Below are 25,923 nucleotides of genomic sequence, written 5' to 3'. Positions count from 1 at the left end.
GCTTGGGTAGTTTCTCCTGGGTCAAGGTCTGCCCTTTGTTTGAACCCCAGTGGTGGGGATCCCTGCGGATGGTAATGATTCTGGGAGCCCATCCTGGGTTTTTGCTCAGGGCCCCAGAATCGTGAAGACTGTCTTGGGCCTGACTCAGTATAAGGCAGCATCGTGGCTGCAGTCCCAGGATTGTGTGCATGTGCTACCAGCAACCACCCAGACAGCTACCATGTTGACTGCTGTCAGCAGTGCCAATGTAAAACCAGATGCTGCTTATTTAAAATTGTGAATAGTATGGGATGCTTGAACTGAGGTTGGAAAATGGCCACTGTGAGCAGGGTTAGGTTGTTGCTGTTGATAGGGCAGAATCTGATTGGCTAGGGAGCTTGCGGGATCATCATGTTTTTAATGTGATCCCTGCTCAGATGGAGTGGCTTAGGAAAGGAGGGTAGTTCCCATACGCAGATGAAGCGGGTTCTATTTTGAAGAAAACATATGCTGGAATAAATAAAAATTGTGAGTCTTTAAGGTGCCACCAGACTCCTGTTGATTTTTGTTTGCAACATGAGTCAATGTTTAGAAGCAGTGAGTTGGCTTGAAATAGATGGGCTTCTCTGTTTTCATTCTCTGAAATCCCTGGAGTAATCATCGGATATGGTCTCAGATCCAGAGTGGATGGACAGCAGCCTTTCCTAAATGGCATGACTGGACGTTTTGCTGGCCTTACACAATACCTTTCGCCTGTCAAAGCGTTGTTCATTTTGGTCTCGACATTTTAATCCAATAGAGATAAATGCTGGGGCTGAGGCTGGGCGCGATCAGTTGATTGCGACAGACTGCCTGTTCCCGGATGAGTCTACTGACCTTACATTTTTGACATTCCTATTATTTTCTCGAATAAGCGGAGCTTTCTTTATTTTACCCTGGTCCTTGTCCCCAACTGTCACCCTTTATTAATGTGCTTTGGAGAGAGCTGTTTACCCTCAAAGTGGCACCAAAACCTCACAACTCTGAGGAAGAAAATAGAGCATATGCTATTAATAAGGGATCAGCAGAGGAGACGGGCCCATGTGTTAAAGTCACAGCCAGGCAGATTCCCGCTCCAGAGAAGTCTGCAGAAGCAGACACAGTCGCCTGCAGCCCCTTTGCCTTCTGCTTGGCCAGACTTTGCCGGACATTATTAGCTTCACCAGGGGTGAGGTGGAGGCTGCTGGCCTCAAAAATCAATACCACTAAACGGTCCGCTTTATCTTCCGTGTAAATGTCGGCTACAGCTCAACTAGCTACAGGGACTTGTAGGCCACCTGTAAATATTGACTGTTTTCTAGCCTTGTGCCATTTATTTATTTAAAACCTTGCTGTAGGCACAAAGGGAGGTACAAAATTATAAAATATAACAACACAACACAGTGATCCACAGAGTGGATCACAGTGTGAATCACAGCAACTATAAAAAATAATGACAGCAACAATAGCAACATTTTAATAGGGTTTAACCTGCAGGTGAGAACCAGTTTGGTGTAGTGGTTAAGTGTGTGGACTCTTCTGTCCTAGACCCGTGCCGGTCTGGTTTCCGGCCGGGCCACGGGACGAAGACGGTCCTGGTCGCCTTAGTAGATGACCTCCAGCGGCAACTGGATCGAGGCGGTGTGGCGGTGCTGATGTTACTAGATCTGTTGGCTGCATTCGATACAGTCGACCATCAGCTGCTGATTCATCGCCTCGCCGACATAGGGGTTAGCCCTACAATGGCTTTCCTCCTTCCTCATGGGTCGGGGACAAAGGGTGGCGATTGGGGGTGAGCGATCCCAGAGGCGCACACTAGACTGTTTTGCCTCAGGGAGCAGTTCTCTCCCCGATGTTATTCAACATCTATATGCGCCCCCTTGCCCAGATTGCCCGGAGGTTTGGGCTGGGTTGCCATCAATATGCACATGACACCCAGCTCTATCTGCTAATGGACGGCTGGCCCGCCTCCGCCCCGGGGAACCTGGACCGGGCTTTACAGGCTGTTGCAACGTGGCTTAGGCTGAGCGGGCTGAAGTTGAACCCGGCGAAGACAGAAGTTCTCTGTGTGGGTCGTGGCGCTCTGGGGATGGAAATATCTCTTCCGGCCTTTGACGGTGCCCTGCTGAAGGCGGCGCAATGGGTAAAGAGCTTGGGTGTTTTACTGGAGCCTTCATTATCAATGGAGGCCCAGATAACAGCCACTGCCAAGTCAGCATTTTTCCATCTGAGGCGGGCGAAGCAGTTGGCTCCTCTCCTAGAGCGTCGGGACCTAGCAACAGTGATCCATGCGACGGTCACCTCAAGACTTGACTACTGTAACGCCCTCAACATGGGGCTGCCTCTGCCGGACCCGGAGGCTGCAGCTAGTGCAGAATGCGGCGGCCAGGCTGTTGTTAGGTCTCCCAAGATGGGAGCACATACAGCCGGGGCTACGCGAACTGCACTGGCTGCCGATTGTACACCGGGTCCAGTACAAAGTGCTGGTCATTGCCTTTAAAGCCCTATATGGCCGAGGACCGACCTACCTGAGGGACCGTCTTTCCCCGTACGAGCCCCAGAGAGCACTGAGGTCAGTAGGGAAAAACAGATTGACTATCCCTGGGCCAAAAGAAGTTAAACTTCAGAATACCTGAGCACGGGCCTTTTCTACCGCGACCCCATACCTTTGGAATCAGCTCCCAGAGGAGGTACGGGCCCTGCGGAGCCTTGATCAGTTCCGCAGGGCCTGTAAGACCACCCTCTTCAAACAGGCGTTTGGGAACTGCTGAAGTATAAATGTGTAACAAAGGAAAACGCCAAAATGGTCCAGCTTAGGGATCTTGCTATTATTATCTCAACTGACAGGGATAGCGTCAAACAATAATGTTACTGTCAGATTTAGTAATGTTTAACTAAGTATTGATTGTTTTTAAAATGTTAATCTTAATGTTTTATTTATTGTATTGTTTATTTATGGATACTGTTAGCCGCCCTGAGCCTGCTTCGGCGGGGGAGGGCGGGATACAAATAAAATTTTACTTACTTACTTACTCTTATCTGGGAGAACTGAATTTGATTCCCCACTCCTCCACATGCACCTGCTGATGTGACCTTGGTTTTCTCAAGGCTGTTCTGCTCAAGAGCAGTTCTGGGGGAGCTCTCACAGCTCCACCTACCTCACAGGATGTCTGTTGTGGAGAGGGGAAGAGAAAGGAGATTTGTAAGCTAGCAAAGGGTGGTGTATAAATCCAGTCTCTTCTTCTGGTGCCAGCCTGATCTCGTGAGCTAGGGTTGCCAGCCTCCAGGTGGGGCCTGGAGATCTCCTGCTTTTACAACTGATCTCCAGCTGGCAGAGATCAGCTCCCCTGGAGAAAATGGCTGCTTTAAAGGATAGACTTTATGGCACTGTACCATGCTGAGGCCCCTCCCCTCCCCAAACCCCGCACTCTCCCAGATCCACTCCCAAAGTCGTCAGGCATTTTCCATCACAGGTCTGGCACCCCTAATCTCATCAGGTCTTGGAAGCTAAGCAGGATTGGCCCTGGTTGGTATTTGGCTGGCAAACCACCAAAGAATGCCAGGGTTGCTATTCAGAGGCAGGCAATGACAAACCACCTGTCAGTCTCTTGCCCTGAAAGCTCTACAACATTGCCGTAAATTGTCTGTGACTTGACAAAAATAAAAAGTTGCAGGTGTTTTCTTGGGGAGGGGAGTACAGAGGAATTGGCTGTTCTTTGTACCTTTTACATTTCTGCTGATGTCTTGACCTGGATAGCTCAGGCTAGACTGATTGTATCAGATGTCAGAAGGCTAAGCAAGATCATCCCTGGCTAGTATCTGGATGGGAGACCACCAAGGAAGACAGAGGGTGAGATGTGGAGGCAGGTGATGGCAAACTGCTTGTGAATGTCTCTCGCCTTGAAAACCATACAGGGTTACCTTACATCAGCTGTGATTTGACAGCAGTTTCCACCCCAAGCTTCCTTTAGCCAAAAGGGAAAGGTAGAGCATAAATATTTTAATAAATAAAACAAACATGATTTTAAGCTGAGAGAGAGGGAGAGCGGGAAAGAGTGCTGAGAATTCCATATTTCAATCACTCTCTATGTAAAGTAGTATTTCCTTTTGGCCATCCTGAATCTGCTGCCCAGCAGTTTCATTAGATGCCCTCGAATTCTAGCGTTTTGAGTGAGGGTGAAAAAGTTTTCGTTGCCAACTCTCTCCACCTCATGCATAGTGTTATAAACTGCTATCATGTCCCCCCTTAGTCGTCTCTTTTCTAAAGTGAAACAGTCACAAACTCTTCAGCCTTTCCTCGTAGGGAACTCCTGGTTACCCTCTTCTGTACTTCTTCTAACTCTACGATGTCCTTTTTGAAATACAATGACCAGAACTGTATACAGTATTCCAAATGAGACCACACCATACATCTATACAGAGGACATATAATATTGGCTGGGGTTTGTGTGTGTGTGTGTGTGTTTGTCTTAGAGGGAAATATTGTGAGTTTGTACATTGTGCAGGGGGTTGGACTAGATGACCCTGAATGTATCTTCCAACTCTATGTTTCTATGAGTCTGCATCTGGAAATTATGTCGATCTCTGGTGACTAACCCCTACTGGGGGCCTGGAAGATATTCAGGGAGGTAGCTGAATTAGCCTGCCTCTGCCTTCTGACTGGGTATTTCAAGGACATTCTACCATCCAAGTACTAACCACAGTCACACCCCCCCCCCCCCTAGCTTCCGAGATCTGATCTGATTGGGCTTTCCTGGGCTATCCAGGTCCGGGCAATATTGGCTGTTTTATGTTCAATCCCTTTCCTAATAATCACTAACACAGAGTTTGCCTTTTTCACTGCTGCGGTGAAAAAGTCTCCAGTAGGGACATACTGTGAAATAATAATGACTCAAAACGTGAACCATATCCATTATGTAGCACAGTTACTGTAACATATTCAATTGTAATACTTCCCAGCATCTGGAAATGATTGAAAATGTTTGGTCTGACAGGTTTTCTGGTGCATGTCAACTTTCTGTCACCCATGACAGGAGGAGGGTCATTCATATAGGAAGGCATAACTCAACAGATATATATCTGTCAGGGATATCATCCAACCAGAACAGTTTAGAAGTGTTATTGCTGAGCTGGATTGTCCTGACTAGCATTTCAGAGCACAGTGTTTTCGACTTTCTGCCTCTATCTGAGGCTTTGGGAGGTCTTTCTGATTCTGTATGAGAATGGCTAGGTTTGAATAGATTTTGGGGGTATAAAGGTTCCAGAGTCAAAGCTCCCTTGATCAGATAAAAGTTGGAAAGAAGATCTGTCAGTCCCCATATCCCACTCAGACGGTGGGAGGGGTGTTGCAAAGAAGGAATTCAGGATGCAGAATGTAGAATGTGCATAGTAATCAGCTCAATTAGAGCAGAGGGGGGATTCTTGGAGGCAGGAAATTAGCATCTGTAGTAGGGTTGCTAGGTCCGACTCAGGAAATATCTGGAGACTTTGGGGGTGGAACCAGGAGCAAGGTTATGTGACAAGCACGATTGAACTCTGAAGGGAGTTCGGGCCATTACATTTTAAGGGACTACACGCCTTTTAAATACCTTCCCTTCTTTTGGGGCTCATAGAATTGGATCCCCTGGTCCAATCTTTTTGAAACTTACACCTATTAGACCTTCTGTTTATATCCACCAGCAGGTAGATAGGACTACACTGACCCTTCCTGCACATAGACAGCATACCTGCCCTGGAAAAGACCACTGACGTAAATTGTTTGTACCTTCTGGCAGGGAGAGTGCATCCTGCTCCAAGAGAGGCACCCCCACCCCAGTCTGTAAAACGCTCAACCAGGAAAAACCATGACAATGTGAATAAAAACTGATGGTTCTGCGTCTTGAATTCCATTTAGGAGAACCTCTGGAGGAGGGCATTTAGGGAAAAAGCACAAACTGGGCCAGGCTTGTGTGATGGAGTCCAGAGCTAAACTCAGTCCTTTCTTGGGCTTTCCTTTCTCCCAGTCCAGCTGACTACTAGTAAGAGTTAGGATTGCCAAGCCATCCTCCAAGTAGGGGATGGAGATCTCCTGGATCTCATACTGATCTCCAGACTACAAAAGTCACTTATTAGTTACTTATTTAACACATTTATTCCACTTCTTCTGGAGAAAATGGCTGCTTTGGAAGATGGACTGCATTGTGTCACACCATTGCAAGATCCCTCCCCTTCCTAAACCCCACTCTCCCAGATCCATCTTCAAATCTCCAGGTATTTCTGAACCTGGAGCTAAGAAGCCTGATAGCCAGGTTGAGGCACCAGGCTCCAGAGAACAGTGACCTACATCTTGGGGAGGGTCGGGGTGGAATTCTAGTAGGAGCTCCTCTGCATATTAGACCACACACCCCTGATGTAGCCAATCCTCCAAGAGCTTACAAGGCTCTTTTTTGTAAGCTCTTGGAGGATTGGCTACATCAGCAGGGTGTGGCCTAATATGCAAATAAGCCCCTGCTAGAATTCCACCCCTGGGGAGGGCCTTAACCCTGTTGGAAAGGGCAACATCTGGTGTACAAAGAAGAAGACAAAAAAGACCCTGCAGGGGGCAGCAAGAAGACAGTTAGGATAGATCCAGGTGGGCAGCTGTATTAGTCTGAAGCAATAGAACAAACTTAGTGAAGTCAGCACCTTCTCTCTTTTTAAGTGTAATTCCTTGACTGTCTGCAGGGCAATATCCTGCTTCTTCTTAGAAGTTCCATACTGTGGGTGCGATCACACAAGAGATTTAGTGTGGCAGTATCCTGGCTCTGAAAAAGCCAGTTCTCTTTTATCCATGCCCTGGCATTCATATAGCCCTCACCCTGCTGCTGGGAGAGGTAGGGGCCACATATGCACAAGAGGATCATTCAGACTGCTCATTCGCATGCTGGGCAGGTGCAGTACACATTCAGCCATTCAGACTGCCGGGAAATGCACCATACATATGGTTTAGAGGTTTGCTACTGGGAACTTCTCAGTAGCTATTTAATCTGATCCCAGCCCGTCCTCAGACAAGGTAGGTACAGGCAAGACTCGGGAGGCAGATTGCACCCATGTGATTTAGCACATTAAATCCAGATAGGAGGTGTGGCTAGGTCGGGCCAAATCTCTTGGGTGATCGCACCTGTGTCTCTCCCTCTCTCTCTTCAGTAGAGATATAGTTATACTAGCTCCAAAATAAACCTTTATCTACACTTTCATCAGGTTGTGCACCTTTGATATGTTAATTACTTTGCCAAGAAGCCCCACAATCTACAAGCTCCATTTTTGCCTAGAAATTTATTGCCCACTGCTCCCTGTTTGAGGATCTCAGGAAAACTTGCTCATACTCTAATTCTCAGCTCTTGTCATTTTGTAGTCTGAAGGGACCTCAGAGACCACAAAGTTGAGGCCACTGCTGAGCATAAGTCTCCCTGCCCATCTCTCTTGAGTTTTTTTGGTGCCAACTCTGCCAGTGATTTGTTAGCAGAGAACTCCTGCTCTCCCACAAGGTGTGAATGTGCTGAATTAGAACTGATTATAAGCTAGCTAAACAGTATTAACTGGGGTTGCTTAATAGATGCAAGGAAGGCAGCATAGAATAGCCTGATCAGACCTCAGAAGCTAAGCTGAGTGAGCACTGGGAAGGGAGACCACCAAGAAAGACTGCAGAGAAAGGCAATGACAAACCACCTCTGCTTCTCACTTGCCTTAAAAGCCTCTTGCTGGGGTCACCATAAATTGACTGCAGCTTGAGGGCACTTTACATGCATACTTTACTTTACATAGCACAATGCTTTTCTGAGCCACCACTCTGTGCTTGTCATGTATTATAATTCTTGCACATTGTGCCCTTTTAACTCAATAGTTCACCATTTGTTCTCCTCTCCATGCGCAAGCTGACATTTCGCTCCCTGCCACCTGATGAAGTAGGTTCTAGCCCGTGAAACTTGCAATATATTTGCTAGTGCGACAAGACTTTTTCCCTTCCAGTTTTGTTGCAATGGACTAACACAGCTGCCCCAATGGAATTTGCAAGCCATCAGCAGAAACATTAGTAGAAACTCCCGATGAGGGTAGGGTCAGATGCTTGCTCGTTAAAAGGGGACAGCTGAGATTTGACATCCTTCTGTGCCAGAGGGCTTAGTTCATAAATCTCGATTCCCTGGCTAGACTCTTATCTTCAGTGGCAACAGCTTGAGGGAGGAGGGCATAGTTGGCAACAGCTGCCCTTGGCAGGAATGTCTTCCTCTCAGATGGAGTCCAAGCCAGATGGATTATCATCTGTTTATTCCGTAATTCTTCACAAATGTCCTGCAGAAGGTCACTTGGCCATTGCAATGTTATGATAGGAAACATAGACCATTTCCCAGCTCACATAGATAGGGTGGATTCAAACAACTTCCACCCCCCCCCCCCACCCCTCTCTAGCAAGGAACTATCATTGCAATAATTCAGTGGTTAATAGGAACCAGTGGGAGACCAAAACTCTGCAGTATCCCTGATGTTGTTTTAACGTCTTTGTTCAACTGTTGGAGAAGGGCAGCTGGAGAACGGCATTGCCCTTCATCAAAACACTGACAATGCTGTGTTACTCCTACTCTGAGGCCTCTGAAGTTTCTGATTAGTTTCCAGGCACAACTCCAGGTGCTGGTACATACCTGCAAAGCCTTTCATGACCTGGGGCCCACGTACCTGAAGGAGCAACTTTCCTGGCATGTTCCTGTGCAGCTGCTTCATTCTTCCCTGTTAGGTCTATTGTTAGTACCTCCCTTGTCTAAGGTACATTTCACAACAGTATGAGCTCTGTCTTTTTCAGTGGTTGCCTCATGCCTGTAGAACAGCCTTACAGATGGGGACGCCTGGTCTCCTACTATCCTGCCCCAGGTCCTGCTACTCCTGCTGCTGCTCAGTGAAGCAACAGGGGGGAACTGGTGTTGTGCCAGTGCCACTGACACTGCTGGGAAGGGTACTGGTTCTGGTAGGTCCAGATCCTTCTTTAGTTAGCACAGCGCGTGAAGCTTTAATGCAGCAGCTGCTTGTATTGAGTCTAAGCAGACCATGTGATTGCAAAGTTACAAAGTCAGACAGAGCCATCTTTTCAAGATGAAACTAAACAATAACTACTTTATTACAGAAACACACGTCTTAGTGAATATTAAGAGGAAGCGACAGATCCTAAGCTAACTATCTGGCAGATGAGGATGGATGCAGATAGGAGCATCCCTCAGCCCCATCTTGTGTGGGTGGAAGAAGGAAGAGAGAGAAAGGGACAGGAAGGAAGTGGCTTCTCCCTAGGAGTGTTCATTTGCACTTTAAAGGGAGATTGACAATAGAGAGTAAACAGGAAGAAGCTTTGTGTGTGCCTGTCTGCCTTGCCTACTGTGTGGTCACTTGCTTCTGGAGATCTAAGGCACAGGGACATCATACCAGGTTGCTCCAACAGCCACAAGGTCTCTTCTGGTGCAACCCAGGAAGTTATGTCGCTGTGTCAAGGCAATGCTCTAAGTTTCCAGCAAATCCTAGAGGCCACCTTGGTGCAACGACATCACCAGAAGTGGCATCAAAATGTTTGCACAATTGTCCAGACACTGTCCCCTCCATCTCCCAGGAGTTGCCAGTACTAGGCCTGGATAAACATTGTAGGATCCTGTGAGGAAATAACAAGGAGCCATACAGAGATTCCTCCATGAAAGTTAGAAAGAAACATACCCTTTCGCAAGATGAAAGCCAGGTTTCTATGATAGGAATTGCTTTGTGGATCATCCCCTTAGATATTTATTTGGGTTTGCATGTGAACTTCAGGAGAGAAACTGGCAACTACTATAAAGCAACTCAAGGGTTAGCCTGAGTGTATTTTGGGAAGACATAAGCCAGGGATGAGGATGGTGAAAGTGATGAGGCTGTTCTCTCCAGACTTGAGGGAATCTGTGCAGTAGTTTCTGAGAAAAGGAAAAGCAACCCTTTGATTTATGGTGCTGCTGGAGCAAAGGAAGGTTAAGGACCCTGTGGCCGCAATGATGTGCACAGATACTTATAGACGAGGGCTCCACATTCTGAATCAATCTTGCCTGTTTTATGAGATTGGAGGATGGTGGTGGAATCAAAGGGGGAAATGGAGACATTTGTTTGTCTTGGCAGGCTAAGCAGCTTCATCACATTCCTAGCAGCTTCAGAGAAGTTCTGGGCAGTCCCAGTGGAATATATCAAAAATCTATTTAAATCTCTTTCAGATATTGGCAACCTTGCCTCTTCCTCCCCCCCCCCCCCCAACAATCCAGAGCATAACAACCTCTGTGTTAGATTCAGATCAGGTTTCGGGACAGCTGGATGCAGCCAGCCCAATCTTGCTCTCTGAACTCTTGGGGGAGGAGTACAGTGTGATACCCTGATCCTCTCTCTCCCAAGGGAGAATTAATGCCTGAAACAGCCATTCCAGTGCCAGAGAGGCCCAGCTTGGTAAAAGACATACATACAATATACATTTAAACAACCCAGCAAGCCCCTGATCAAACGGAAAGCAGGTGATGATGATCAGAGGGACTGGGTTCCTCTGGGTGGCTCACAGGCCCAGAGCCCTTGCATCCATCAAGAAAACAGATGAATCAGAAGCCCAGAAATGATGACAGCTTTGTCTGGAGCAGGGATTTTAACCTCCATCTCCACTGTGCCATGGATTGCAGCCCATTTACTGTGCTCTAAACGAGCACTTAATGGGAAGCATTAAGAAGCCTATCAGTTTGGTGCAGTTCTGGATCTTTTTTCCTGGTGGATCAGAATAATGTCAGTGCTACTCTGCAATATAACAGAGTAGAAATTTCTCTGACAGAACTACTCTTAGAAAAGGATGTTGTTAGTTTAACCCATACCTGAGAGGTATATATCCATAGCAGGAACTCATTTGCATATTAGGCCATATCCCCTGACATCACCATTGTTTCACACAGGGCTTTTTTGTGGGAAAAGCCCAGCAGGAACTCATTTGCATATTAGGCCACACCCCTGCTACCAAGCCGGCCGGAACTGCATTCCTGTACGTTCCTGCTGAAAAAAAGCCCTGATCCACAGTATTCTAATGTATTTTTGTATTAGTATTTGAACAGAGGAGACTGCAGCTTCATTTTACAGGGAAAAGTTGTTATTTTAACCTATAATTTAGAGGAGACCAATGGAACATTACAGCAGATTTTCTTCACAATTAAGAGACCTAATGTCATTGCTATCAGTCTCCAATTCTGACGTTTATTGCCCTTGCTGTTTTTTCCATCCTGTCAACCCAAACTGATGATTACCAAATCCCAACTTGTCATTCTTTTAATCTACTAAAACATTTTCATGATTTTGCTTACGAATTCACTGCCCACTCGCTTTATATGTAGGACTGCTAATTCCATCCCATACTGTTGTCTGATGAAGTGTGCTTTTAGCACACAAAAGCTTACATTCTCAATAAAACTTCGTTGGTCTTAAAGGTGCTACTGGACTCAAACTTTGTTCAATTCCTGGGAGTAAGCCTCATTGTGTAGACCTGGAAAAGAAGAAGAAGATGATATTGTATTTATATCCCGCCCTCCACTCCGAAGAGTCTCAGAGCGGCTCACAATCTCCTTTACCTTCCTCCCCCACAACAGACACCCTGTGAGGTGGGCGGGGCTGGAGAGGGCTCTCACAGCAGCTGCCCTTTCAAGGACAACCTCTGCCAGAGCTATGGCTGACCCAAGGCCATGCCAGCAGGTGCAAGTGGAGGAGTGGGGAATCAAACCCGGTTCTCCCAGATAAGAGTCCGCACACTTAACCACTACACCAAACTGGCTCTCCAGAAAAGATCCTAAGTTGACCTGCTGAAGTATGCTTTATCTCCCACCCCTACCTTCTTCAGCTGTGGCTAGTAATGGTGGTAATCGGCTTTGACAGAGGCAGAATTGTGGCACTTAGGTGTTTCTCCTCCCCCGGTAAGGTGCCCTATGGGGCCTGATGTCAGTCCTTTTCACTGCAACAAATAAGAGCTAGATTTAAATCCAGTAGCACTTTAGACATCATCTGGTATGAGCTTTCAAGAATCAAAGCTCCCGTTGTCAGATGCCTGATATCTGCTCAGGTATCTGACAAAGGAGGCTCTGACTCTCAAAAGCTTATTACCCCCCCCCCCAAAAAAACCCCTTGTTTTCTGAGATGCTGCAGGACTTGAATCTAACTCTTCTACTGCAGCCCAACATGCTTATCTTCTGAAACTGCAACAAATAAGCATCAGAAATCTAAAGAACAATCCATGTGTGCCTTGCTCTCTTCTCCAATCCGGTTGCAACTTGAAAGTCTATTAAATCGAGAGGGATTAAGGGAGAAGAGAAAGTTAATCCTGAAGGAGGCACACAGATCAACTGCCAGGAGGTTGTCAGATCAAAATTTCTACCACATTTACTTGGTACTTTCTTCTTCTTCATCATCATCATCATCTTCTTCTTCTTTATTTATTTATTTTAGTAAATTTCTATTCCACCCATTCCCTGTAGGACTCAGGGCGGAGTACAACATATAATAAAACAATAAAATACAATAAAACAGACAACTCAACCGCACTTAGATTACCATGCATCACATATTGCCCAACCTAGCCATCTCACATCATGATATCTCATAAGGATGGCAGTTTTTATTCCAGTTCCTAGCACAGATGACAGTGCTGGCTGGGGAGGCCAACCAGATCAAGAACAGATGCCCGCAGCCTCAGCTAAAAGCCTGGCAGAACAGCTCCGTTTTACAGGCCCTACGGAAGGCTAATAAGCCACCTAGGGCCCAGATCTCAAAAGGGAACTGATTCCATCAGGTTGGGGCCAGGACTGAAAATGCCTGGCCCCAACCTCCTTCTCCTCCATGTTTGGAAACAACGTAACATAGAGCTGTTGAGAAGCTTCTGAGAAGGAAGCGCTGCCAAAGAGAAACTGGTGACCCATCACCCTCCTTTCCCAGTATTATCATCAGCAACTTCCAGTAGTCCTTTCTCCTGTGGAAGCACTGTAATAGCTTTGCTGCTTGGCCTTCATCTATGAGGTAGTCTGCAGGTAGTGGGGCTGAGTCACAAAAACACATAAAGCTGCCATAACAAGTCAGATCACTGGTTTATCAAGATCTACTCTGATTGCCAGTGGTTCTTCAGAGTAGAGGTCTTTCATATCAACTACTACCTGATTTTTTCCCCTGGAGATGGCAAGGACTGAACCTGGAGCCTTCTGAATGCAAACCAGATGCCTTCCTCTTATTTTATTTATATTTATTTTGTTTAATCTCAGCATTGGAAAGGACCATCAGGGCCATCTAGTCCAATCCCCTGCCAATGCATGAACTGCAACTATAATATCCCTAAGCAGGTATCCAATCAATATTTAAAGCCCCCCAGCAATGTCAAATTCACCACCTCATGAGGAAGGCTGTTCCAGTGTTGAACACACCTCAATGTCAGAAAGTTCAATCCATCTGAAGCAACAGAATAAAATAAGAGTCCAGTAGCACCTTAAAGACCAAACTTTTATTCAAGGTATAAGTTCTTCAATTTAGATGAAATCTCTTTTCCTGTACTTTGTTTCCATTAGTTTGAGTCCTATCATCCAACACAACTGAAAAATGTGTGCCCCATCTTCTGCATGGCATCCCTTTAGGTATCAGAAGGCAGCAATCATATCACCTCACAAATAGTCTTTCTGCAATGTAGAGACTTCCATCCTCATCAATCTCTCCCAACCCCTGCATCCCCACTCCACCAGGCCAACAACTGGAACAAAACTTTTCAGAGGTTTTCCACCACTTGGGCAGTGTTTCCCAGCCTGTAGTTTGGGACTCAAAAGTGGGTTGCAGAACCTCTGAAAGTGGGTTGTCAGTCAGCCCTCCCTAATGGCCACTCCTGCCCTGCACTTTCCATTGCTCTCTTTTGTATTTTGGAAACAAAGAACTAACCCTAGAAATAGTATCTTCCATGCCATACATTAGTTGATATTTTTTCCTCATTTCATATACCATGTTGATCAAGTGAAACATGTCCTGACAGTTATGAGTATGATTTTCTTAGGACTTTACGAGGGATTATAGGGAATAATGGAGAGCTGACCCTGGAAACAGTATCTTTCATGTCATACATTAGTTGATATTTTTTTTCCTCACTGCATATACTATGTTGATCAAGTAAAACATGCCCTGACAGTTTTGTAGAACCTTAAGAGGGATGATAGGGAATAATGAAGAAGGAGAAAGTGGCCAAAGGCTGGAATGTAACCATATGCAAAGACTGTATATGTCAAAATGCCACTTCCTTGGGGTTCATAGTGGGGGCAGCAGTGCCCTTTGTTGGTTTCTCAAAAATATCTGGTTAGCCACAGTAGAAAATGGAATGCAGAATCAGATGGGTGCCAAGGTCATAGTTGCCTAGAGCACTTGGGTCAGCTCTGGATGAGTCCCCATACCAAGTAAATTTGGCCTTGCAGGTCACCATCCCAAAAAGGTTGAGAATCACTGCTCTGGTGCCTAGGGTTGTTACATAAGGAATCATTCCCTTTAAGGCTGCCTCTTCCCTTAAATTCCCTGGTGATCAACTTTCACAAGGGGTAAGAGCCACATAGCATAAACATTAGATGTTTGAGAGCTGCAAGATATGAATGGCAGATGTTTGAGAGCAGCAAGGAAGGAAGGAAATAGATCAGGAAGGGAGAGAGAGGTGGAAAGAAAGGAACTTAAAATTCTCCAAGCTGGTCAATGGGGGTGGTGGGGGCTTCAAGAGCCACACAATATGTGTGAAAGATTCGCATGTGGCTGCCGAGCTGCAGCTTGGCCACCTCTGGTTTAGCACCTTTGTATGTTTCCCATTATAGAATTCTTGTGCCACATGGCTAGTCACAGCACTAACCTGAGGAACATCACATTGTAAGGCCTTTTTCTATGGCCTGGTTTTTAATCTTCATTATAGACCAAATGGAAACTGATATACATTATGATCAAAGTGTGTTGTGGTGCTGTAGTTGAATCTGGGTTCTGATTCCCACCTAGCAATGAAGTTGAAGACCTCTGCCCATGTCACAAAATTTCTATGAAAAAGGAACACTCATGTAGAAAGTCATATGTGATGCATGTTGTGTGGCAATCACACACACAGTATTCTTGCACTATGTTCATGGGCTAGGGAGCTGCTTAACACATAACTCATGAAATGAGTTGATGTGTGTATGGTTGGGCTGCTCAAATATCATTTTCTCATGGTTCTCTTTAAAAACCTTCTGAATATTGTGGGTGGCAACCAGATTCAGTGTCACTTGAAGTTGGCAAAGCCTAGGGCTAATGCCAATGTGTATTCACAACCACCTGGGAGCTATGTTCTGGACCAGCTGAAACTTCCAGGTGGTCTTCCTTGGTAATAAAAGTGAGGGGACACCAAATGAAACAAGGAAGTATTTACTTGTTGGCAGAAGACAATTCTAGAGGAAGACAGATGAATCTCCTGAAGAAAGGAATTCCAAGTTTTGCCACCATGACAGAAAGCCCCCATGTAGCCTTATGTGTTATGGGCACCCAAATCAGGGCCTCTAAAGAGTCATCAGGTAGGTTTGTATAGGAGTAAGCAGTCTTTAAATTATGCTGGCCCCAAGCCATGGGGCTTTAAAGATCAACACTAGCACTTGAATTGGGCCTGGAAGCAAATTGGGAGCCAGTGTACATGGCTAAGACTAGAGTGATCTTGTCCCTAAAACCCACTCAATATTCCGGCAGCAGCACTCTGTACCAACTGTAGCTTCTGGATGGTCTTCGCTAGAAGTCTTCTAGCGCAGTGTATATGTGCAGTACGAATGTTTAAAAAAGGAAGGTTTCCAACACTGCCTTGACAAATGCCTGGACTTTTGAGAGTAATGTCTAGGGAGTGCAGAGTTTAGAGAGGATGTGATGTCACTTCCAGGTGACTCTCTAAGCTTCCTTCCATGGTCTCTCCCTTCACTTATGGTTGGCACGTGGGCACACACTGTAAATAAAGTAACAGCCAAGAGGAAAATGGTTGCACAAAGTTACCATCTCTGATGGGTGTGGGGCCTTTTGACATATGCAGGCCTGATTGACAGTAAAACTTTATAACTATTATTTGGAGCTACACTGTTTTATTGATTGCCTTGCCTGGAACAGATATTTTATGCTTGTAGTGTGTGTTGGTATTAGACCACTGAAGAAGGCCCTCTGTGCCAAAATGTGTTTGGTCTAGTGGTTATTGTATGTGTAACTTATATTTGTTGCTTTATGTGATTCTTAATGGATATGATGTTACACCACTACCTCTTTGTTTTTATCTACATTCTACAAATGCTATTTTCAATTTGTATTTATTGTGCACTTTGCAATAAATAGACCTATTTTGTTCTACCTATGTTTCAGCTGCTCAAACTTCAAGGTTCCTGACTCCTCTCTTGTGGTCTTTACCATACAGGCTAGGGCAAATGCCTAGAGTGTCACTAGGTGGAGGTCATTTTTTTCCTTCTCAATCCCTTGGTGCAACAGTGGAGCTGGGGGCAGGTAATTCTGTATGCTGGAAGGGTAACTAGGAGGCTTATCAAATACACATAACTATGTATTCACTGATATCATATACTACACTGCTTTTACTTGGCTGTTCAATGTGACATCACCAGGCCACACCCCATGACATCACCAGTCCCTGAGCCATAAGACTTAGAATCTCAGATGTTGGGGACCTAACAAAACTGTCCTTACTTCTTTCTACTTCCTACTGATTGCTTTAAAATACATATTTCTGAATTGCACAACTGCAACATCCACTGTGGGTAATGGATTATTGTTTGCTCATGGATGAGACTAAGGCACTCTGTGCAAGGTCTAATGCCCCCTTTCTTTACTGCCTCTTATCACAGTGGAATCCACTCACTGAAATAGTTTTCAGGGTTAAATTCTGGGATGGGAGAATTTTTTTGGTCAAAATTCCTCAGACTATTATTTTTCTGCTTGGTTGGGAGCCTGCTTTGAATTTGACTTCATATCACATTTAGGGGCATCTCTAGCTCTGGGCTGGAACTATTGTGGCAGGGGCGGGGGAGGCTGGTGAGGGGCTGATGCTGAGTCAGAGACCGGGAGGGTGACTGCAGCTGCATGCATTCCAGCCCCTTTTTCTTTTTATAGCTTTCTCCCTTTCTCTGTGTGCCGTTCTATGCCAAGCAAAAAACCATCTCCGCTCATTGCACTTAAACAAACTTGATGGCACAACTTGAAATCAGGGGGCCAAATGAGGTCAGACTGCCTGCAGGGCTGGGGGGTGGGGCTCATTCAGCCTCCTCTCCCCTTCCCTGGTGCCCCCCCATCCTGTAAGGAACGTCAACCCCATATCCTTAATGTGGGAATTAAAGGGTTGGGGGCTCTGTGTTTGGCCAAAGCACCCCTAGCAGAAGATTCTGTCCCATAGACGTTGTGTGGCTATACATCCTTCCCTAAGGAGATGCAGGCTGGAGCCAGCCTCTCCCCACCCCACTGCCCCACCTCTCTTGTCTGCATCTGTGCTGCTGTGTAGGGTTCACAGGAGGACAAAGAGAGTACTGAGAAAGGAGATGTTTGAGGCTGGACTAGGGTTGCCAAGTCCAATTAAAGAAAAATCTGGGGACTTTGGGGGTGGAGCCAGGAGACTTTGGGGGCTGGAGCCAAGAACAAGGATGTGACAAGCATAATTGAACTCCAAGGGAGTTCTTGCCATCACATTTAAAGAGACAGCACACCTTTTAAAATGCCTTTCTTCCATAGGAAATAATTAAGGATAGGGGCACCATATTTTGGGGCTCATAGAATTGGACCCTTGGTCCAATCGTTTTGAAACTTGGGGGGTATTTTGGGGAGAGGCACTAGATGCTATACTAAAAATGTGGTGCCTCTACCTCAAAAAATAGCCCCCCAGAGCCCCCAATACCCACGGATCAATTTCCTATTATTCCCTATGGGAATCATTCTCCATAGGGAATAATAGAGTGCCTAGTAGACATTTCCCTCCCCCCCCCCACGCTTTCTAAAGGGGGGGAAGGCCTCCAAACTAAGGAATCCCCTGCCCCCTCCCTCTCACACACACACACTTACCAGATCTTCCTCCGGACAACTCTACTTCCTGCGAAAATGAAAGCAAAGAAAGGGAGGGGCCTTCTCAGAAGCCCTTTCTGCTTCCTGCTTCCTGCCCAGCCTTAAAGGAGCAGACATTTTGCAAACGGCTCAGGAGCTCTACAACATGAAGCCTAAAGGTATGTTCTCCCCCCCCTCCACCCCCCACCCCCGCTTCCAGAGTTTTGAAGAGCAGGAGATGAGGCTGCGAACCCAGAAGTCTCCCGCCAGAGCGGGAGGTTTGGGAAGCCTAGGCTGGACTGACCTTTCCACACAATACCACCCAGGATATATTTCCCAGAAAAGGAAGCTCAGGTGCTCTAAATCTGCCTGGAAGCCAGTCTGCCTGCACTCTGCACATTCTCTGAATCACTTCGCAGTAATTGTCACGTCATCTTCACAGTGGAACAAACTCCCTCGGGAGGTGGTGGGCTTTCCTTCCTTGGAGGTTTTTAAACAGAGGCTATATGGCCATCTGACAGCAATGAAGATCCTGTGAATTTAGGGGGAGGTATTTGTGAGTTTCCTGCATTGTGCAGAGGGTTGGACTAGATGACCCTGGAGGGGTCTATGATTCTATGACTGCTGAAGTTGCTCTTTTATTTATGACCAGTGTGTTAAGGATGTGCCACAACATGGGCATAGTTTTGGAGGGTAGCCAGGTTGGTCTGCAGTAGAACAGCCAGATTAAAGTCTAGTAGTACCTTCAAGACCAACCAACTTTAGAGGTACAAGCTTTTGATAGTCAGACAGGGCCGACCCTAGACTGTCTGGCAGCGTCGGCAAGGCTAATTTCTGGCACCCCCCCCCTGCACTGATAACATCACCGAGTCACATTGGGGGCGCTCCAATTCTGGGGGGCCCAGAAGTTTGCCTAGTGGCAGGGCCAACCCTGGCCAAAGATCTCTTCATTTGAATGCAAGGGCATATTGAGGGTTATAACCTTCCAGTGAGTGAGACTGGTTATATTGATGTATGCCACATTGATTAGGAAACTCATTCAGAGCAAGCAATCTAGACTAAAAGATGCTCAGAATTCACACTTCTGGCATTCACACTAAAGGTGTTCATCTACAGGATTTTTTTTTTAAATCAATATCTAGCTTGCCATTAAAAAATGGCAGCCTACCCAAATTCCTTGGGAAGGGAGAGTCTCAAAATTAATATATTAAAGATGGCACTGTTTAAATAAAAATAGAATGATGAGGTGTGTTTAGGAAGCTCAAAGGATGGTGAAACAGAATTTGAGAAACTTACAGAGCTTCTGAAAGAATTTGAATTGCTTGGGCTGGAGGGAGGGGCAGGGGCTGAGAAGACCACAGAGAACGACAGACCTGTGAATGCTTTTGCTTAGATGAAACATCTGTAGGAAATCGGAATTGGAGGCAAGTTAAAAGGATTATATTAACATTAGTGGAATTTCACAGAAAGGGGTGTGTATAAGTAAATGAATGCACATGGTGGAGAATCAATTACATACTGCTTCCAGATCAGCCCACCTCTTTGAATATAATCCTTTCATGATGAGGATAATGATGTGAAGAAGAATGGGCGAGAGTGAATGAGATTCTCTAAATTATCACATTTTTTATCCCACCTTCCCTCCAAGGCACTCAGGGTGGCACACAAGAGGTATGGGTGGGAAAGCAATAGAAATGTCTTTCTAGCCACTTGCTGGATGGGCTATGGCAGCAATCCCCAACATGGCACCCACGGGCACCATAGTGCTCTCACTAATGTGTTTCCTGATGCCCATTTGCTTCTTCCCTGAAATGCTTTTTTTTTTCAACACAAAGAACCAATCCAGGCTGTCTTCCATCTCAGGAGGTGTTTCAGAGGAACCTAGGAGATATCACCTTTGGGTCTGCAGGGTGCATCAATACAGAAATAGCTTCCTCTACCATGGGGAGAATGCTTGGCTTGGAACTTCCCACTGTTTTGTGATCCCCCCCTAGCAGTCATTTTGTTGCTGGTCCTGCTTGCTGTGGTAGTAGGGCTACCAAGCTCCTGCAGAGGGCAGGCATCCCCCAGTTTGGGGAGCCCCAACCCGGAAGCATGGAGCAGGCCACCAGGGGGATCCTCGCCCCAAGGGGCCCTGTCATTGCGTGACATGCCCCGCACAATGACATCACCCAGAAGTGATATCATTGTGCCAGGCACGTGATGCCAGGGATACTCTAGAATTTGCGGTAAAACTCTGTAGTACCATAGAGTTTTTACCATAAATGCTAGAGTGTTGCAGCGGCAGAGGGACTTGGCAACCCTATGTGGTAGTCATTCTGTAAGGATGCCCATTACCTTGCCTCAAAATCCCAAAGCATTTTAAAAAGGCTGGGGACTTCTGGGCTCCAGCCTTTGCTGTCCTTTAGGGCGGAATATGGCGACTTTGAGAGGTAGGGTGGCCAACCTCCAAGCAGGGCCTGGTGATCACCTGGAATTGCAGCAGATCTCCAGACGACAGAGGTTAAAGCTAGTCCAGATTAAAACTGGTTGTCTTGGAGAGTGAATTCTATGACATTATATCCCACTTAGGGGTGCCAACGTCAAACTGGAAAATTCCTGGAGATTTGGTGGTGAAGCCTAGGGAAGACAAGGCTTGGGAAGTTGAAAAACCTCAGTGTTAAGCCATACCCTCCAAAAGAAGCCTTTTTCTCCAGGGGAACAGACCTCTATAGCCTGGGAATCAGCTGATCAGGATATCTTTAGGCCCCACCTGAAGGCTGGGAACCCTACTTTGAAGTCTCTCCCTACACAAACTTTCCACAGGCTCCACCCTTAATCTCCAGGAATTTCCCAACCTGGAACTGCAACCCTGTTGTTAGGCCATCATATGTGCAGGCTCTTTCACCGGCATTGCACAGGATCTTCTCCCCCCCTTTCTGCTCCCCCCCCCCCGTTTTCTCTCTGAGGTCACATTATCCTCTTAGGCTTTAAAACCATCTGTAATTACGCCTTGTAGCTGTTGGGCAGGTTTAAAGATGATCTGACCTCTTTTCATTTTCATGGTTGCTGAGATCTTTCGACAAGCACATTTTCTAATCATCTGCTGTGAAGGGGGTCAGGAGCTGCCATGGCCTTTGGGGACTCATCAAGAAGATATGCTAGAGCCCCCTAGTGGAAAGCGGTGCTATTTGAGTGTCTCTGTGTCTCTAAGATGGCTGTCTGGAGGACAAACAAGGAGCTATTTCTTTTTTCCTTGGCTTTGCAGATTTGCTTACAAAAGCTTTAGGCAGCCCTTTCTGCTTGCATGCATCTCCAGCATCCCTTTTTTTAAATAAGGGAAGCCTCTCCTAGGAGACTAGGCAGATTACTCTCTGAATCTCTGATGACACTGAAGCTAACATAGATGGCTTCTGCATGCACTTGATTTCACCCAGGAGGGTTCTTGTCAAAGTGCCACCCTCTGCACTTTGAAGCACAGCAGGTATTGATGAAGAGCAGGGCCTTCTGGGTGGTTGCTCCTTTGCATGGAATTCACTTTCCACACTTCCTCTTTCTGATTTATTTTTTTATAATGTTAGTAAAGATGTGGCTGTTTCGATTGCCATTTGGTGGCACTGAGCATGCTGCTTTGGACTAGCTTTAACCTGAATTTCAATTGCTTGTGATCACTGATTGTGCTTAGAGCATGTTGTACTTCCATTGCACCTTGAGGAATGAATGAAAACCTGTTGAACTGGAATATCAGATGGAAATAGGGTTGCCAACTCCAGCTTGGAAAATTCCTGGAGATTTGTGGTGCGGTGCCTGGGAAAGGCAGGGTTCGGGGAGGGGGGAGGAGTTCAGCAGTTGTGTAATGGTCACAGAGCTGCCATGTCGTTCTAGGGGAACTGATACCGGTTGATCAGTTATAATTCCAGGAGAATTCCAGGCACCACCTTCAGGCTCCTTTCCAACCCTAGCCGGAAAAGAAATTTAAAAATAAGATCATACTTGGGGGAAAGTGAGACACAAAGAACTTTACCCCAAATCTAAACATCCAGCTCAGAAACAGAGCACCCCGTACCAGACTGCAGTGTGCTGGCTTTTAAAGTGTCATATCAACAGACAATGGCTGAGCAATCTGGGAACATGAAAGGATTATATTAGCATAAAACACCAGTTTGTGTTTTTGGGGTTGCACTGGTGCCCTGCAAGAGTGGCTGGATTGTTTCCTAGAATATGTTGGATGGATGCATCACCTTCTCTAAGCCCATTGGGTGCTGCACAGATCCCACACTCTACAAATGTGACTTCCTCCTGGGGGAAAGAATGATGATTAAATCCCAAAGGCGACATTTGATAGATGTGAGGGAATCCAAGGACCATACCAAAACTCCCCACAGCCAGAAGAGGACTGCCCCCTCTCTGACTGAGGAAAAGGGAGGGTAGGATTATGGAAGAGAATATGAACTGGCTATATGGCCACTGAAATGGAGGTGGCTGAGGTTTCTGCAGGGAACTGGGGAAATATCCATGTATCCTTTTGCGTATGAATGTGGTGTGCCTCAGTGCTGGGGAAACATGGGTGGGAAAGTGTGGATCAGGTACAAAAAATGTGGCATATAAAGTCTATGGGAAAACAATCCACAAATCCCTTTGCTCAAGGGTGGGAAAATGATGTTGACTTCCAATTCCCAGATGAACAATATTCTTAGAAGTGGAGGGAGTCTATCAGCAGGAGATTAGGTTGGGCTTGGATGTTGGGAAAGAGAGATCAGATCACACCAGTGGCCCATAGCCACCCAGACTTCCAGAGCTTCCCTCTACTGGCCTACTTCACCACCCCTGCTTTTCCCCATATTCTCCCCAAGTCTGTTCCAATTATCCCGCCAGCATCCTGTTCCCTCTGCAATTGTCCCACAATAGTCTCCCCTCTGAGTTCCCTCATTCTCCACCCTGATTGGTCCTTCCTTCATTGACCAAACATCTGCAGCTGCTTGCCGTGGGTTAGGTAGGAGTAGCTCTGGCCTGCAGACTTCTTGGTGTGGCTCTGTGTGTGTCCAGGGTGTGCTGACAGGGGTTTGTGGGTAGTATCATAGGGAAGGAGTATTTGTAGCTTCTCCTGGCTCTTGTACCAAAAGCAGGAGCATGTGGACCAGAAGAGGACCTTGGCACAGATTGCCACACCACTGAGTTTGCAGGCCACAGTAGCCATCCAGCTGTGACTCCTCTCCATTCTTTCCAAACCACCATAATGAATGAGGAGGAAGCAGGACCCACCAGCTATCAAGCAAGGAGGGGAGACTCCTTCCTCAGTGTACAGATGATACCGGTTATCTATCAAGTGGTACTGACCACATTGCTTGTGCTTTGTGTCTTTCTTCCCTAGGGTACGGCCATGCAGCCCCCAGCACCGATGGTGGGAAAGTCTTCTGTATGTTCTATGCCCTGCTGGGAATCCCCCTTACCCTGGTAATGTTCCAGAGCTTGGGTGAGAGGATCAACACTTTTGTGAGATACCTCCTCCACCGTATCAAGAAGTGCCTTGGCATGAGGCGGCCAGAAGTGTCCATGGCCAACATGGTCACCATTGGGTTCTTCTCCTGCATTAGCACGCTTTGCATTGGAGCTGCGGCGTTCTCCTACTATGAGCGATGGACCTTCTTCCAGGCCTATTATTATTGCTTTATCACCCTCACCACCATCGGCTTTGGGGACTATGTGGCCCTTCAGAAGGAGCATGCCCTCCAGACCCAGCCCCAATATGTGGCCTTCAGCTTTATTTACATCTTAACTGGGCTGACTGTCATCGGGGCCTTCCTCAACTTGGTGGTGCTCCGTTTTATGACTATGAATGCTGAGGATGAGAAGCGGGATGCTGAGCACCGGGCCCTGCTCAATCGCAACGGGCAGGCCAGCAGCGTCCACACCACGGACACAATGGCTTCCTCGACCTCTGCCGCACTTGGGGGTGGTATGGGAGGGGGGAGCGGCAGTGGCCGAGGGGGGTTCCGGAATGTCTACGCTGAGGTTCTCCACTTCCAGTCCATGTGCTCCTGCCTCTGGTACAAGAGCCGGGAGAAGCTGCAGTACTCCATCCCTATGATCATCCCCAGAGACCTCTCCACCTCAGACACCTGCATGGAACAGAGCCATTCCTCACCTGGCCACTACCCTGAGACACCGTCCAACAGATGTTTCTGCAACACCCAGCGTTCAGCCATAAGCTCTGTTTCCACAGGACTTCATAGCTTGTCGGCTTTCCCGGGACTTATGAAGCGCCGTAGCTCTGTGTGAAATCAAGGAACTCTTTAAAGACAATCCTTAACTGCAGAGCAAGGAAGGAAACTAGTGGAGACAGACAAATTACAAATTTAAAAAAAACAGGCAGAGGAAAAAGGTGACAACCAAACCTAGACTTTATACCAATACTTTCAAACGGGAAGAAAAAGCATGGATCTTGGGTGGTGTGTGAACCATGAAAGGAAGTGCATAGACAGATGGACTAAGCAAATAGGTTGGCCATCCTGGCTATCACAATGGAGAACTGAGCTACCCAGATCTCTACAGAGTGAGCTACGGGTGGGTTCAGTAGTCTTCCCATGTGGATCAAGATGGGTGGGGGAAAGGGCGGTTACCCCTCTGAGGGGGTACACCTTGTGCACCTGTTTTCCCCTGGACAGGAGCTTTTTTTTCACACTGTTCAGGTTGGTTGAACTTCTAAACTTTCTTTCTGCAGCAACTCCACAAAAAATGTGAAACTTGAAAATAAATTTTTGTACCCTCACGGGAGCACTGGATAGGGTGGGGGATGGCTCTCACGAGCTGAGTGTTTGCGTCTAGACGTATACCTCTGAGGACTGAGGGAAGGATGTAGCAGTTCTTCTCATCACAGTCCAGTAAAAATGCATGTGTGTGTCTTGGGGAGGGGGGGTCATGAACACAGCACTTTCCCACTCCATTCTCTTGGTCTCCCCTCAATTTAAGCTGCAAAGTACACTCTCTCTTGACCCTCACTGGTACGTAAGTGGGTTTCGTGTGCAACTTTCAGAGGATGAGGAATCTGTTCCTGGGAAAAGAACGTGTGCAAATAGCATCAGGTAGGAATGGCCCACATGTCTTTAAATGCTGGTAATTTTGTATAAGGAGCTGAGCTTCAGCTCAGCAAAAGTTGCATTGTAATGACTGTGTTCTCTTCACACGGAACACTGCTGTTCTGTATCTTTCACTCAGGAATAGGTTCCAGGGTGCCAAAGTGTACAAAGCAGCCCTGATTGTGTATGTGCTTTTGTGAGGGTGTCTGTATGCTACACATGTCTATGGGCCTATCCTTGCCCCTTTCTTGCATGCGGGTCCACTACTGAAAATTTCATGCTGGAGGACATTACCCCTCGAACACTCCCCACATCTAGTGAATGGGTCTCATGATTATCCCTTCCCTCCCTCCCTTTCTTGGTCCCTCTCTCCTTCTCTGTGCCATCTGCAGAGGTTCAAAATGGGAGTGCCCTTCCTTCTCAAATCTGTCTTTTCCCAGCATTTGCAGCTTGAGCTGGCCATGTTTGAATGTTCAAGTTCATCACAATGTCCTGGTGTGGCATCTGCACACCGTTGTGCCAGAGAAGTCTGATGTGACGTAAGGGCAGAACATATTTCAATTGAACTGGGGATTTTCTGACCTAAGATGAGCTATAATACCCATTCAAAGCAGGTGAGGATTAGCCAGGTATGCATTCAGCTTGCCTGAGAGAAACCTGCTTTTCACTTTTGTTAGACCTACATCTCCACCAGTTGACATGGGCCAGGTACTTGTGTTAGAAAGCCACCTCTATGAAACAGCTCCCTGTTGTTAGCCTTTGCGAACCCATGACCTCTGGATTCATTTGCACAATCACTGCT

At 46.6% G+C, this 25,923-nt stretch overlaps 1 protein-coding gene across 1 annotated transcript in view; it reads left to right on the top strand.

The window, feature by feature from the left end:
* KCNK3 (potassium two pore domain channel subfamily K member 3) overlaps positions 1–24,996 on the top strand; it is a 113,437-nt gene extending 88,441 nt beyond the window's left edge. The window contains exon 2 of the mRNA XM_060250600.1: positions 23,417–24,996. Within this exon, the coding sequence (XP_060106583.1) occupies positions 23,417–24,324 (908 nt within the window). The 3' untranslated portion in view covers positions 24,325–24,996. The remainder of the gene's footprint in view (positions 1–23,416) is intronic.
* The last annotated feature ends 927 nt before the right edge of the window (positions 24,997–25,923 follow it).

The sequence above is a fragment of the Heteronotia binoei genome, chromosome 1 (genome assembly GCF_032191835.1).
Source record: "Heteronotia binoei isolate CCM8104 ecotype False Entrance Well chromosome 1, APGP_CSIRO_Hbin_v1, whole genome shotgun sequence".
Classification (NCBI taxonomy): Eukaryota; Metazoa; Chordata; class Lepidosauria; order Squamata; family Gekkonidae; genus Heteronotia; species Heteronotia binoei.
This window is presented reverse-complemented; position numbering and strand designations above follow the sequence as displayed.